The sequence below is a fragment of the Aythya fuligula genome, chromosome 7 (genome assembly GCF_009819795.1).
Source record: "Aythya fuligula isolate bAytFul2 chromosome 7, bAytFul2.pri, whole genome shotgun sequence".
Taxonomy (NCBI): Eukaryota; Metazoa; Chordata; class Aves; order Anseriformes; family Anatidae; genus Aythya; species Aythya fuligula.
Window position 1 is genome coordinate 25,030,317 of NC_045565.1, and position 15,363 is coordinate 25,045,679.

Sequence of the window (15,363 nt, forward strand, 5' to 3'; positions counted from 1 at the left end):
ATGTCCTCTCCTCTACATGAGCACTGGAGCTACAGGTCTAACCCAAAGACAGCAGACTTCAATACAAAGCCTTCTGCTAACTACAGGTTCTGCACACACTGAAGTGGCCAAAACCTCCGAAAAGCTTTATATCCATTTCTCATTACCAAGAGGCTGTGCTAACAGTCGTAAAACTGAATTATGGAAACACAGCCTGCAATGAACTTTCAAATTATGCAACAAAGCAGCACAAAACACAATGGGACTGAGTCAAAACATTAGAGGAGCACAACAAAATATATCCTGTTCTGTATACAGGAGAATAGGAAATATTAGGGGAGGCAGCACAGTTGCCTGTAAACACCCTCTTGCCAACACTTTCCCTCAATTAATTAGTCCTCTGAACCCTGACAGTATCAGCATGAATCAGCCTGTCCATTTCAAGGTAAAGGCTAAAATTCTGTTTTGTGTTCAATGGAAACTCTTTTCCCAGCCTTTTCTTAGTTTCCTGCTTAGAAAGAATAGACTCTCCAGAGACAATTTTGGATCTGGACCACAATCTTGCTCCCTTCAGATAACTAAGTATCTCTGGGCAGGAGTACATTTAAAGAAGCAGCTGGTAATTATTAGCGGTGTGCTTGCTGGCAGGATTTCCCCCTGCTGCTGAGCCAATGCTTTTGGGAACTAAATGAGTCTTTGGTGATAATTATCAGGCAAAACCCGCAAGCCAGGGGAGGTTCCCTCATTAGAACTATCAACACAAAACAATGCAAAAGTGGGCAGAGGATGGCTGAACAACGTGTCTGAGGGTTGCTTGACTCCTCTGTCCTCCGCACACCTGATGTGGTTGTATGTAATTGCTGTAATTGCCAGGCATTTTCTAAGGCAGTGCTTGAAAGCTGTTCCCACACCTACAGCAGCAATAAAGGCAAATGACCTTCAGCTTCTCCCCAGCTAATCAAAAAGAACTGAGCACCACTGGAAATCCCTGAGGCACTTACTCTTTTGGAGGGTTAAGGTCTTCTGGGCGAGCCTCAAAGAACCTGAAGACTTCATCACACTGCGAAATGTGAGGAGGAAGCCGAACCAGTGCCTGCAGAGGAAAACAAGAGGGAGAAACGCTCAGAAAAATCAAGTTAAAAACAAGTCCTCAAATATCTAAACTACCATGCAAGAGGAGACAAAACATTTTGGCAGGTGGAAGGAAATAGAAAAGGAAAGCCTCCTGCCCAGCTACTTAACTGAGAAGAAAGGCAAGAGCATGTCTTGAATGTAAATGTCAAGCAGGGCGTGATGAATTTACATGAGTGATGGCACCTAGAGTTGGCCAATGCCATTTTTTGCCATGTGTACAAGAACAGAACTTGTTCCACCTCTGCAAAAGCATTATGCTGAAAAGATAAGTGCTCCGTGGCAGGGCTGTTTGGTGACAGGTTTGCATGGAACATGAGACAATGAGGGCTTACAGGCTCTGTGTCAGTGCACACAAATTCAAGCAGTGAAAATCTGCAGCCTCAACCTCCACTAATACAAGGGATTAATGTTCCCCATAAAGCTTTCTGTCAACAGAAAAGGCAGAGTTTGCTTCAAAAATAATCATCAAATAAAACACAGTGATGTGCTCCAAAACTGAGAGGAAAGGAATGCGATTGTCTGGAAGAAAAATAAATAAATAAAGCATGGAGGCTACTTCTGCACAAAGAAGGCTTCACCGTGGTGCATCCTGGCTAACAATGCCCGTATGCTCTGCAAGGTACAGATCTGCAGCGCTGTCACACTCAGCAATACTGAGAGCAGTCTGGGAGGGAACCACGTTATGCAGAAGTGCGTTGGAAACAAGCAGGACAAGCAGGCAAGGCAGAACCATGCTATGAATTTGTTGCTCAGGCTCTAGAGCCTGCCAGTGCCAAAAGAAGCCACATAGCTGCTCACAAAGAGACAGGAGGGCAGCTCTAAGTGTCATGATTCTGAGATTTACTCCAGAAGCGACCAGCAGGAGAGGAGAAAAGGCTGGAGTTAACCTCCTCCTGTGCTAAGTTATGCTGAAAATAGGCCATGGGTTAAATATAGACCAAGTTTCTTAGAGGTCCTGTAAACCTGTTTGACAAAATGAGATTGTCTGGCTCTTCTGCTACTTGAAAGTAGGACAAACAATCTTGGAAGATGGATGAAAAACTACGCCAGAGCCAAATGAAGGTGCATTACGGCAAACTGGTTATACTAACCCGTGAGACATCTGCTTTATCTTGGTCAGACACACAAGAAGGCCCAGCCAAAGCACGAAGGCAGGACAGGGCAGTCTCTTAACCACATGTTTGATTTTAACCAAGCTTAAGAAGTGAAGAAATCTGTTTCCAAGACCACTCCTGCTTAGGGACATCAAGGAAAATAGCTTAAAAATATATAATCCTGCTCTGAAACTGTGGGTCTCTGGTATTAGGTGACCTGGTCCTGTTTTTAGGTAGTCTGAAATTGCAAGCCAAGTGCTTCCAGACCTCCAGCTCACCTTTACGGGCTGAGGGATGTTATAAAAATGCAGGGAAAATTCATCTAGTATCAGCAAGCTGGTGAAGAACGAGACACTGGCCTTTGGTCATGTGCAATTGTGCTATTGAGCAGAAAAAAAACATACCCTGTAACGAGGAAGCAGCATCAGCTGCAGAAGCTTGGCAGTACCTGGAGGGTCCAAGTGCTGGGGCGTGCTTACAGAGCTGGTTCCTGCACTAACACACGATGAAATATAACAGATGGAAAACTAAAGTCCTTTATTTTGAATGAAGGGCGCCTTAGTTCGCGCTGCTATCCACTCAGTCTTGCTGTCTTGCCTAAAAACATAACAGAGGTGTGAGCTCTCTGCCCTTATTCCCAGTGTGTATAAACACAGGCATCCTGCTGGCAAAGGAAGACTAACACTGGAAGTCAGTAGCTGCCCGGGAATAGTAACAACCATGGCATGTTGAAAGAGAATGAGAAACGCCTCACCAGCACAGACACAACAAGGACACAAACACTGAAGTGTGTTTTATTCAGCTGCACCCCAAGCAGGAGAGGCTTACAGAGGAGTAATGGCACCTAACAAACAGTGTAAGGGGGCTGAGATTTAGCGATGGCTCTGTTGCTAACACCCTGCTCGGTTTGGGCAGGTTCTTTAACCTCCTTCCATGAAATTCAGCAGGGATTTATCTTCTGTTACCCATTTACGACGCTGAGCAATAACACTTACCTAATCTGCTGAAAGGTTATGAGGCTCAGATATTTAATATCTACAGTGTGTTTTGAAATCTCTAAGGGCTTGATCTTGTGCAGTCAATGGGGCAACAGCAAGCACTGCAAACGATACGTATCATTACTAGGGAAACATAAAATACCCAAGTTATACCCATCGCAGGGGGTCCTGCACATCAGGCACCTTCTCAAATAGTTGTCACTTCCCTACGTGTTGCAGGTGTTTGCCCTTCCCAAAAAACAGGCTGCAGATGTCAATACTGAATCGAAGCACAGTGGGTTAGTGGGTTTTCTTTGACGTAGGAGCTTGGTAAGCTGCCGTGTAGATTTGGGCTTCTAAATCAACAGAAGCTTAAGGAAATGTGACCCCCTTGAACTGGTGCTCCCCTGTTTGGAAATCTCCAGGAGCTCTAAAGGGAGTGCTGTGGTCCTGCTGGGCCAGAGGGGGTAACTGGAAAGCCCTTCTGTGGCTCCTGGCTTTCCCAGGCAGGCAGCAGAGGACACAAATCAAACAGCTGAAGCTGTTTCCAAACCCAGCCATCCTGCTCTCCCACCCCAGCGACACAGTGGCCCTGGGGCAGGGCTGGCTCTCCCACTGCTGAATCACCTCCCAGAGTGCTGCAATTTTCAGCCCAGTGCACTGAGGTGGAATGAAAACCACCTGATAATAACTTGCCATTGCATGCTTTGGGGAGATCTCAGGTGTAAAGTCTGCAGCCAATCAGTTTTTAGTTGTTTATAAAGAGCAAAACCCCTAAGAAAGAGTAAGAAATGCTAAGAAAGTGCAAATAATAGTGTAAAAGCAACTAGAACTGGTCTGTTTTGGACAGTGGCAGGGAGCAGCAAGACTGGCTTGAGAAACAAACCTCATCAGCAAACACACAACATCTACCTGTGATCAAGGCAAGTGCAATGCAACTTCAGAGAGTGAACAAAAAGTGCATTCAGATGATCAACACCACCACTCCTCTGCAAGGAAAATACAAGTTTGGGCATTTCCAGCAAACTGCCTTCAGGACAGAGCTGCAGCAGGCTGAAGGCACGACCGCGGGGTCAAGGGAAGAAGGAAGAAGAGAAAGAGGAAAGCAGATAGTGAAAAGAGGAAAAGGATAGGGATGTGACATTCTTCCTGGGACGTGGAAAACAGAGGTAAATGCACACAGCTACGTATAGCAAGCATCCAGAAACAGCACGGAATTTGCACAGGAAAGGTGAAAGATAAAAAGTGCTAGTGAGCAGAATTCATCCTTGCAGCGCTGCTAAGTATTATCAGTAACAGCAAGTTTCCTTGTTCAGCCAGCGAAGGCAGACGTGCACCGCCTAGACCTCACATACTCCTTAGGAGATGGGCTTTTATGTGTTATTTCAGCCTGTAATGATGTCTGTCTCTCTATATTACAGGTTTCAGACAGTCTCGCAGAGCAGGGGATGATTCAAAAAGCTATTAGAAAAGCTTCCACGGCAGGCGGGGCGTTAGCAATCAGCCCTCCGCATCGGGCACGACCGATTCACACCGCTCAGCTGCTGGCAGGCAAAGCAGAGCACAGCACCGGCGGCGGGCAGGGCTGGATGCTTAAGGTTATGTGGATAGCAAACAGCTCGGTGGGAATGTATTATAGGTGGATGGCTTCACGAAATGCATGTGCACGGGTGAGAAAACACACGGTATGTAAATGTGCCCTGAACGCTGCATGTTGCGTTTATGTATAAACAATTATAAAAAAAAAGAAAAAAAAACAAAAGAAAAAAACAAAACAAACAAACAAACAACAACAAAAAAAAAACAGATGCAGAGACATGACTCTATAGAGATACACAGCGCGTGTAGGTTTGTGTGTATGCATACAATGATGTTCACCCCGCTGAACTTTACGTATCTAAACCTGGGGACTGGTGTGGGACTGGTGTGACTGGTATCATCGTTGGTGGAAGTCCAGCACCTGCAGGGGGTGATTTGTCTGCCCCACCGCAGACATCTGGCTTTGGGTGGGGTGATCTCTCCCCACACACAGCCCGCTGAGGGAGCTCAGACACGTAGCTCCCTAATGCTCTGCGGGGTTAAGCCCAGCTCACAGATCCAGAGACAGCTGACTACTGAATGCCTATGGCTCCCTGACTTTTCATATTAAGGAGCCTGTTCTCAACTGCTTATCATTCTAATTAATGATAATTGCTTGTGGCAGATGCTTGGGAATGGCCGCGAGTTCAGCAAGAGGGAAGATGCAATTACAACAGTTCACTTCTCAGAACAGAGAAACAAATTCTTTTACCTTTCTGTATCTGTTTTATTGAGAGCTCCAAGCTTGAACCCCAAGAAATGAAGTGTGGAGGTTGGATGGCAAACACTGACAGTCAGAGACTAGTGCGTGCTGGTGGCTCAGGCAAGAGAAGTGGGGAGATGCAGGAATAAATAAAGAACTGAGGAAGAAAAGCGGGTGTAATTTTGGAAGTAACTGGGACATAAAAGAGCCTCTGACATAAAAGGGCCACAAGACACCAGAAAGCAAGGCCCTATACCAGGTACTGAGAGGGGCACTGCAAAGTTTTTCACTTAAACCCCTTCATTCCTGAATAGGACTAACTACTATTCCATTTTAATTCTGCCCTAGCTTAGTCGTATGATGGAGAGAGACAGAACTGTCTGTGCGTCTGTCTTGACAAGTTCAAGGATTAAACCTTGAAAGAGAGGCCGGACTGAGAGACCAAGAGGGAGGTAATTATTTTTTTTTTTCCTTTTTGAAGTGTGGTCTCTCAAACTGCGAACTTTAATAAAGGAATGACCAATATTTCCTGGCGCTGATGCAACTTGCTCGTATAATTTTTATTTAGATTGTGTGCGTACGGGTACTTAAACCTCCCTTTGGAAAAGCCCATAAGCTACTACATAAATACACCTCCTGTCAGGACAGCATAAAAGCCTGTGACAAATTCAAGTATTTATGACAATGGGACTTCACATCTTGAAAGCTCCCCTGCACAAAGATGCCTCCCTCAGTTAGGACCAACAACCACGACGAGGCAAGTCTGCAGATGCTGGCCTGAGTCTTCCCCGAGGGCTGAGGAAGGAGAGCGTGGTGGTTCGGTGACCCACTGACCTGAGAGGCCTTTCGTGAACACAGGATGATGCATACTGGACATGCACACACCAGAGGGGTGTGTGGGAGATGAAAAGCTTACTAAATAAAATGCCCCCAGCAAGGTGAGCCTGTGAAGTTGTTCTTTCTTCCACACTGGCAACAACTTATTAAAAAGTTAACAAAACCAGGCCCAAGGAGCCCAGAAGACTTTAAATCTCACTAAACTAATTCCAAGGAAGGAAATCATCCAGAGATATTGAGTCCAGTGGGCAGCACACGTTCACAAGCAAAATTCAGTTTGCCTGCTAACTTGCTCAGGTTACCACAAAGGACATCCAGACCCTGCACGGATGACAAAAGCCCTGGAAATCTTTTCTTGTATGTCCCAGTCTGTTTTTCATTGCAACTTCAAAGCTTCTTGTGGCCTTAGCACAGACACTGGCCTAATTAGCCCTGTGAAGCCATTTCTCTAGGCTGGCACACAGCAGCGAAGAACCAGACAGGCCCGAGGGGTCGGGAGGCCCATGCTGCAGGGAGCAGAGGTCTCAAGCCCTTGATGACCGACGCTTTCTGCACAACTCCCCTCAAACTCTGGGACAGCCTTTGCCTGCCTGTCATTGCTTCCATGCCCAGTGAAGGAACAAAACTTCAAAACAGCCCAAGTCAGAGCTGCTTCTTGGCCATGCAAATCACCGTGCTCTGTCAGAGACAGGCTGCAACAACAACACAACAAATGGTCGAGCATTTGCACTGCTCATTTGGCAGGGCCCATCTGTGCTTCACTTTTGCAGGGCAAGCTGCATGGAGAGTCCTCATCTGGCAAAGGAATCACCACAAACTTTGCGTCTGAAATCTGCCTCCCTCCTCTGCTTCCCCAGACTCCAGCGGACAAAGCTCTATTGTCTCCTTTATTCATTTTACTATCCCACATCAGATTTCCTCTGCCAATTTCACCTACATCATTCCAGCATCATTCTCCACATTTTTCAAAACTGAACATGTCGTCTGCCTACTCGTTTTCAGACTAGCTTGGGATGTAAGCTTTGCACCTTTGTATGAGCAGGAATGAATCTCAAAATGATATTCTTGCTCCACAGTTCCGTACAATTCAAGAATCAAAACATGTGCTGGGCTGGGGAAAAAAGGCAGAAAACAGCTAATGCTGCCAAAGAGGTGGGCACGATCCTACTTGTAGGCCGTGCACCAGCTTGGGGCTGGGGAGCCAGATATCTCGTGGAGAGAAAAGCCCAGCGAGGAGGAAGGCAGCACTGGAAGTGCTGCAGTATCAGCAATCATGTCAGCAGCTGACTCCAAGACATATTCCTCAGAGGTGAGTGGCAGGGCACCGCTAGGCCAGCCAGGCCGGGGCTGTCTGTCTGGGCACAGACAATGGGGTCCCAGATAAGCAGCTTCCAGAGCAGGGCAGCCCGGGGCAGGGGCTCCCCCCCAAGTAAATTGCTGCTTTCTCCACCACGCATCTGCTGGGTGAACCCTGACATTCGTCCTCGCCGCTCACGTCGCGGGCAGTTCCTGTCGGAGGGCTGGAGGCTGGGGGTGCAGCGGGACCGTGCATATTTTACAGCGAGACTTTTGGCCGCCAGCAGGAAGACAGCGTGGTAATTGTCACACAGAGAGCCTGATCTCATGAGATAAGGCTTTAATCGCAGCTTCCTTGCCCGGGTGATGCAGATGGCAGGGGTTTTGCCCGGCTCTGTCACCGCTGCCCCCTGCGCGCCTCAGGCGCTGCTGTGACCTCCTCCCGGTTGTGGATGAGCAAATGTCTGACTGGAGCAGTTCTCGGGGATGGTGGTTTTCCCCTCCACCTGCTCCTCTGGCTTTCTAAAAACGGAAAGAAAACCCCACGGGAAAGAAAAGAGGAAGTCTGGGGTTTAAATTACACGCTGACGTGCTCAATACCTCTGCAAGAGCTGGGTATTGGTCTCGTGTAGAAACAACTTTTAATCTACCGTCAGAGGATTAATTATCATCAAATCATAAAGTTGAAGCTGGAAAGGAAAGATTAGGTCACTTAACCCTCTTCTCCACACAGCATGCTTTTCTGTCCTGCCATAAATTTCCAGACTTTCACTCGTTATGAGAAACACCCCTGAAAGCCGCCAGCCCATCTCCAGTTCTGCACAAACCCAAATTTTCCCTCCTGCAGCCCAGACGGGCAAGGAAAAGGAGAAAATGCCATCTTTGTTGGGCCTCTCTGCCTGCTGAACTCTCGCATTCATGGAGACTGAAGTAGAAATAAAATCCGCATTTATGCGAAGAGCCCCAGCAGGGCAGACTATGCCTATGGCCTTTTCTGATTAAACGAGGCACCGGCGCAGTGTATACATTACGCTCAGCTGAGGATTGACACAACAACCACCACGGCAGTGCTGGCTAAGGGAGCAAAGAGTGGCCTCTGTTTTCACCTGCCCCGTCAGCCTCTGTGGTGCTTGGGCTGGACTGTCCTTGCTTCCAGAAGACCCTCCTTGTGATGGGCTCAGCAGAGATGAAGCTTTTAGTAGTATCTCTAGAGAACGGTGCCACACAGCTGCTGCCTGTGAGCCCCCCGTGGCAGGGCTGCCCGCTGTCCCCCTGCTCTTACCCTGCAGTACTCGTCGATGGGCTTCAGCCTCTTCACAGCTACATCTCGGACGTGGCTCCTCCGGAACAGGATCTTCCCTGCAGAGAGAACAGAGGACAGGGGAGGTTTAGGAGCATCACTGACCACTGGGGAGAGTGCAATAGCAGAGAGCAGACATTGGCCACAGCCATCAGTGCCCTGGGCATGTGGTTTGGGAAATGGGGTCTCATCCCCAGCTCCAACGTATGGCAAAGGGACTTTTTCTAATTTTATCCTGTAGATAAAGTTTTAAAAAAAATAGCTCCCAAGTTCCCATTCAGTGATTGCATTACCCTGGCACAGACCTGTGTGAGCTGTGACTCACTTCCACTTTGGTGCCGCTTTGGCACATTGGTGCTGGAGCTCCATCTACGCCCCGTCCATGCCCACCCAGCCTCCTCCCACCACAGACACTCCTGTAGGGGAACCACACAGCCAGCACACAAGGAAACATTAGGCTGTCGGTGACAGAGACCTTATAAATCTACAGAGGGAAACCAAATAATAGAAGAAAAATAAACAAACTTTTTTTTTTTTTACATGAAAAAATAATAACCTCAGTGTCCTTAATGGATGACATTTCTGCAAGTCAGCTAAGATTAAATAAATAGCTGGGTTTTGTGTTAAACTGATTGTAACAGAGTTTATCAAAATAATCTAGGAGCTGAGTTTCCCCACACACAAGGATGTCATAGAGCTGGTATTTTTTTGGCTTGAAGGGATTTTATCTTCGTATCCTTTTTTGGTGGTTTTCTTCCCTTTTTCTTTTGTGCTGTATTTCTTTTAATGTATTGAGACAAGAATAAATTATATGTTCTCCTTGTGGTGGAAGAAAACAGTATCTGCCAGCATTATTTAATCCATGAAATGTCTACGTAAAAAAAATGCTGACATATATACCACCTCCTGCTCCAAACTTATTCTGCCAACAGGCAAATGAAATACTAATCCAGAGATCATGGGATAAGAAAATGGACTAGGAGATGAAATCAGACCCAAAATCCGAATATGTGGCTTTGATTTTGTCATGATTACAGTAGTTGAGAGGTTAATGAAAGCATAGCCTCTAACAGCCCAGTAGCAGAGCTCTAAACCCTCCCAGAGTCTGGCCCTTTTGGTTGCCTTTTCTCTTCACAACAGATAACCTGTAAAGCGTTAAAGCCTTTTGTTTCAGACAGGAGAAAGTAGTTTATCACAGTCCCTGAGAATTCGGGAGCACAACTGGTCAAGTGGTTTGTTCTGTGAAGTAAGGTCACCATTTCAAAGGTGCCATAAATTTCTCTCTGCTTCCACGTGGTTATCTCACTACAAAGCCGGTGCTGAGCCATGCCTGTAGGATGTGATGCATGGTGGTAACAGAGCACAGAGGATGTGAGAAATCTGCAATAGGTGGCTGAGACATTCGTCCGTGTTCAAGTGATTTAACCACGGCTCTGACATGTCCATTACCCTGCGCTGCCTGGCTGTGGACACATCAAAACCTTGCTGCTTTCTGCCTTCTAGCCCCAGTAAACGGGGGGAATTATCTGTACTTCCAAAACATTTCTTACTGTTTCTCCAGGATCACGCTGTATTTGTAATGCATAACTGCAGTAAGCCCCCTTTTTTTTTTTTTTTCTGGGAGAGAGCATGGGGTATCTGCAGGGAACAGACTGCTTCCCTTCTCAGTGCTCCGCAAATGCTGCTGTGGGAGATCCTTGCATTTCTCTGCAACTTTTATAAATACATTGCAAAGAAAAAGGGACGTTTTGGAAATGTTCTCACTGTCTGGCTTTCCTGTTTTCAGTTCAAGCCACGAGTCAAAAGTAGAACCGGTGACCATATAAAAACATAAAGGAACCAAAGACTTAAACACATTAAAGATCCCCTGCAAATGCCATTCAGCTTTCCTAAAAAGACAGTTTACAGGGAGGCCCAGTCTTCAAAGTAACATAATAAATGAAAGAGTCAGACATAAGTAACAAGATAAATATAATAAAGAACGTTATATTAAACACAGAGTACAAAAAAGACCCCAGGACATGATGAGTTCTCCTTCAGTCCTTAAATGGAGATGGAAAATACCAGAACGACTGTGGTGTTCGTACGGAGCAAAGCCCAGGAGGTGCTTCCATTTTTATCCCTTCACCAAAAAAAAGGAGACTTTCACTCCGCTATTGGAAGCTAGAAAAGGGTAGCACTGTGGGGTAGATGTGCCCAGTCCATGGTATTAAGAACTGAGGTCTGGAGAAGGCCAAATAGCTCAGACCTGTGTTGGCACACAAGGCAAGAAGAGAAACGAGGACAGTCAGCAGCACCTGCTCTGGTGGGCAGTGAGGAGGGACCCTGACCAAATCCAAAGTAATTAGGATCAGCCTGTTAATGAAATAAAGAGAAAAATGGGAAGCAGATGAAAGCTTCCCATCAAGCTTTTCCCATCAAGGAAACCCCAGGGGGCAGGGGCAGGGAGCACCTCACACAGCACCGAGGTGAGGCGGGAAGTGCTGTGGCGGCTGGTAAATGGAGACCGGCCCGGGCAGCTTCCTCATGAGGGTGGAGTGCTGCTTTACGCACCCCTCGGCTTTTCCTCTGGGCAGTTTCCACATCTCTAAGGAAGGGACCTGATTCTGGGCGAGTACATACAGCACCGCTTCCTTTCTCAGCGACCAAGTGAATGTTACTGGGCTTGGACCAGGCCAAAAGAAGTCGGCACGTGCATTGGGAAGGCCTCTGAGGAGGGCGGCACTGAGAAAGAGAGACACGGGGAAGAAACAGGGCTCCAGTCCTGCTGCTAGTGCAGGATGACAATATTTATTTTTATCCTTTTTTCTTTAAAGAAAATATTATTCCTAGGAAATTAATGTGGATAAGAGGCAAAGTATCAGGTTCAGCCTTGCAGGGGACATCTTAAGTCATCCCTTCATCTCCCTGTGTGTATATAGATGGAGCCTTTAATTCCATGGCCACACACCTCTTCTCCCACAGGGCCCCAGTTTCATCCTGTGTACAAAGTGGGAGGAATAAAGCTGTCCAGGAGACCATCTATCTGGCAGCTGCAAGCTTAAATCTGCATATCACTTGATTTCACTTGAATATCACTCTGAATATCACTTGATTTCTTCAGGTCAGCACCAGGCAAGCTTAGGTGGAGAAGCACCAGAGGTCTCCACGAGGATGCCTAGCAGGGAGTCCACGTTTTCCTCTCCAAGGAAGAGGGACAAATGACACACAACTCCTACGCTCACAGTAGAGGCCCGCTGTCATAGCAGCCACTGCTCAAGACTGGTGGTTTGTAAGCTCTGAGAGCCATGAAAACAAATCTCTTAATTATACCTTTCGCTGCAAAGGAAAGGTGCTGGCCTTGAGACCTTCTGTAGGTGTCTTTCTTCATCTTCCCAGCACTGCATCAGTGGCTCAGCCCCAAGCTGCCAGCATCACTGCTCTTTGGAGCTGGGCAGGTAGGAGGGAGCTTCAGCAGGGGAGCAGATGTTTAGCTCCTTTCCAAATCTACCAGGGAATGAATCCACCTTTCTCTTACTCTCTGACTGCTGAGCTTGATTCTCCTTTCAAGGGATGTCTGGGTGATGGACTGACCAAGGGTTGTTCCATGCAAGGACAGCCTCTCTGTTGGAGGTTAGGAAGAGCCCAAACACACTGCAAAAGGGACGCTGAACAAATGCATATCCACATTTAATCTTCTACCTCAAGTACAGACAATCCACTTCAGAGGGCTCTACATAAAGCAAAGTGTATGATAAATATTCAATGGACAGCCTGAATACTAATGGGTATGCTAAAAATACTGTAATGCCTCATCTGATGCACGTTTAAAAAGACATGTGCTGCCTCCAACTATAGAAGCTACAGCTGTGGGGGCTCCATCAGTCAGTCAGCTGTCTCCTAAAAGCAGGAAAGAGCTCTTGCTTTTGTGCCTTTATGTTGTTACTGCTATTGTGCTCTTAATTCTCTCCTCGTTTTACCCGAGAACCTGAGCGATACCAGGCCTGTGTGAGTACTGCCAAGCAACGTGTTCAACTTAAGATCAAATTCTCAAAGAGAGTCTGCTTACGAGATGAGGTCAGACTCTTTTTTGCAGTTACACTGGGGTTGCACCAGAGAAAGAGAGAAAAGAATTTAGTCCTAGAGCAGTTATAGCTTCTCCTTTTGGGCTAAGCAGCTTCCTCCACGGTGACTAACACCATTTCATGGCTAAAGTATTTTTATGAAGGCTTTTACGCCTTACGCATAGCTGCTCTTACTATTTTTGCTCATCAAAGAAGCATAAATGTGCAATCAGATATGACTCCTCAACCCATTTACACCGTGAAATCCATCCCAGAGTCCTGCAAGAAAGCTCTCAGGTACCTGTCATGCAATGTAATTCCCAAATGGAGCACATAAATATGCACTGCTACCTTGCAGTGCAAAATACGTATCCCAGCAGTACAGGACTATGGGATAGAAGAACAATCTGACACTTTTCATGGACGTAGGTGTGATTATCATCCAGATGGCAATCTGACAATGGCCAAAAAAGAGGTGTGTTCCTTACAAACTGATTTCACATGGGGAACCCAGTTTCCATGGATTGTTACATCCATGATTTCCTGGAGTCAGGGAACCAGTGTTGAACACTGATGGCATTTACTCCTGACAAAGAAAGGGGAGGGAAATGATTCATACTGTTTCCACTGGTGGGAGGGGGAAGGACTTTCTTCATAAGTGGAGACTCGTGACAGAGTCAGAACTGTTGGCTGAACTTGGCTGCCAAAGAGCCTCAGTTGATAACAGCCTTTGCTAATCAGCAGGAATTACTATGGAAGGTGACAAGAGGTGATGGAGACAGATGGAGCAACCAGGAAAGCCAACATAAGCAATAATAATATTGCTCTGAGATATGGGGGGGACAGAGGGTTTCCTTCTGTACTTGGATCCTGTTTTTAATGTGCAAAAGCTGCAACGTATAAGAAAATCACTGAGAAGCAATATAGGATGGAAAACAGCATGGCTTGATTATAAGAGTATCACCAGGAAGAGAAATTTTCTGCCATTCGAACTGATACAGCAGAATATGTCCCCCATGAATAATTACAAGGAGAAACCAAAGACAGGCAAGCGACGAGGCTGGACTGCCCACCAGCAAAGAGATCATACCTGTGAACCTGGCTGCTTTCAGCTGTCTGTAGGGTTGGCTACTTATCCCCTGGGGTAACAGCACCAGCTCTAGAGCAACTTAGCTACTACAGCCTACGAGAGCTCAAGCACCAGGCACAGCTGGAAGAAGGAAAAAAGCTGTGAGCACTGATGCTGAAATTCAGGAGTGACAGATGGGGACCACAGGGTGCAACTCTCAAGCTAACAGCTCTGTTACTGTTTGTACAGCGTTCTGCATAAGCCAAGAGCTACTTCATGTTGCTCTGTGTCCTGCTGCTATCACCCAAACAACCCGCTGCTCCTGTCATCTCTTCAGCTGCCCCAGCTGCACGTCTCCCACCTCTCTAAAGCAAGGCAGAAATCGTGATGCAGGCAAATTGTGCACCATTTGGTCTGGTATGGGCAGGCTGTGAAGTTACCCTTTCATTTTTCATGCTGTGGGACGGCTTCCTGGACATTATTGGTCTGCATACACCAACAAACCCACAAAGATGACCAGAGTACAACCAAGCAAAGCATCTGCCTCACGCAAGAGGATGTCAACCTGAGCACTGGTGCCCAGATTCCTTACAAGTGAACTTCCCAGTCTGGGAATGGTTGCAGAGTGCTGGGCTGTTCGTTCAGGGAGTGAAGTCTTCAGTTTCTGCAGTGCAATTGGTGCCTCCTGGAACTGCACAGCTCAGCTTCTCCAACATGGAAAGTGAACTCTTCTGTAATTACCAGCTGTCAGTGTTACAATGCAAAGAGAATGCCAAGAGCTAAGTGCTTTTAATTGCAGAAAGCAGTCAGTTTGTCACAAGGGAGGAGAATGGTGTTTACACCTGCAGCCAGCCAACACCAGCAACTCCTTCACCTGGAGGAACAAAGCTGATGATAATTCAGAGTCCCACAAAGACAAGGAGCCAAAAGAGGGTCACATTTTCAAAACATCTAAGAAACACTGCCTTAGGAAACAGCAGGGTTTCCCCACACAGAGAATGCGGGAGTATCCCCCTCTTTGCATACAGGCTTTGCTCCACCACAAAAAAGAGGCACGGAAAAACAGGAAAGCTTATGCAGATCCAGAGCATCTCCCTTGCCTATATGCATACTTCTTCCCTAAGATAAGAATCTGAACATTTACACAGCCACTGCACCCTGAGTTTCTTTGAACATCCTCTAAAAAGATCTGTTTACAAATCTTCAGGACCAAATCGTCTGACCTATGGAAGCATCAGGGCTTCAGTAACAAACTTCCAAGACCTTATACCAAACTGATGAGAAATATGCCAACCACTACATCTTATCACTTCTGCTCAAACACTTGTTTTATCTTCTGTATCAGCTGACACC

General features: G+C 46.7%; 1 protein-coding gene across 4 annotated transcripts in view; it reads right to left on the minus strand.

Moving 5' to 3' along the window:
• Nucleotides 1-15,363, minus strand: part of SH3PXD2A (SH3 and PX domains 2A) — a 219,290-nt gene that overhangs the window by 127,624 nt on the left and 76,303 nt on the right. For 3 of the 4 annotated variants that reach the window (XM_032190925.1, XM_032190926.1, XM_032190924.1), the window contains exons 4-5: nucleotides 8,881-8,957; nucleotides 981-1,072 (exon numbers count right to left, since the gene is read on the minus strand). In XM_032190925.1, coding sequence (XP_032046816.1) covers nucleotides 981-1,072; nucleotides 8,881-8,957 — 169 coding nt within the window. Of the gene's footprint in view, nucleotides 1-980; nucleotides 1,073-8,880; nucleotides 8,958-15,363 lie in introns of those variants that run through there. The other variant, XM_032190927.1, reaches the window with a different exon arrangement.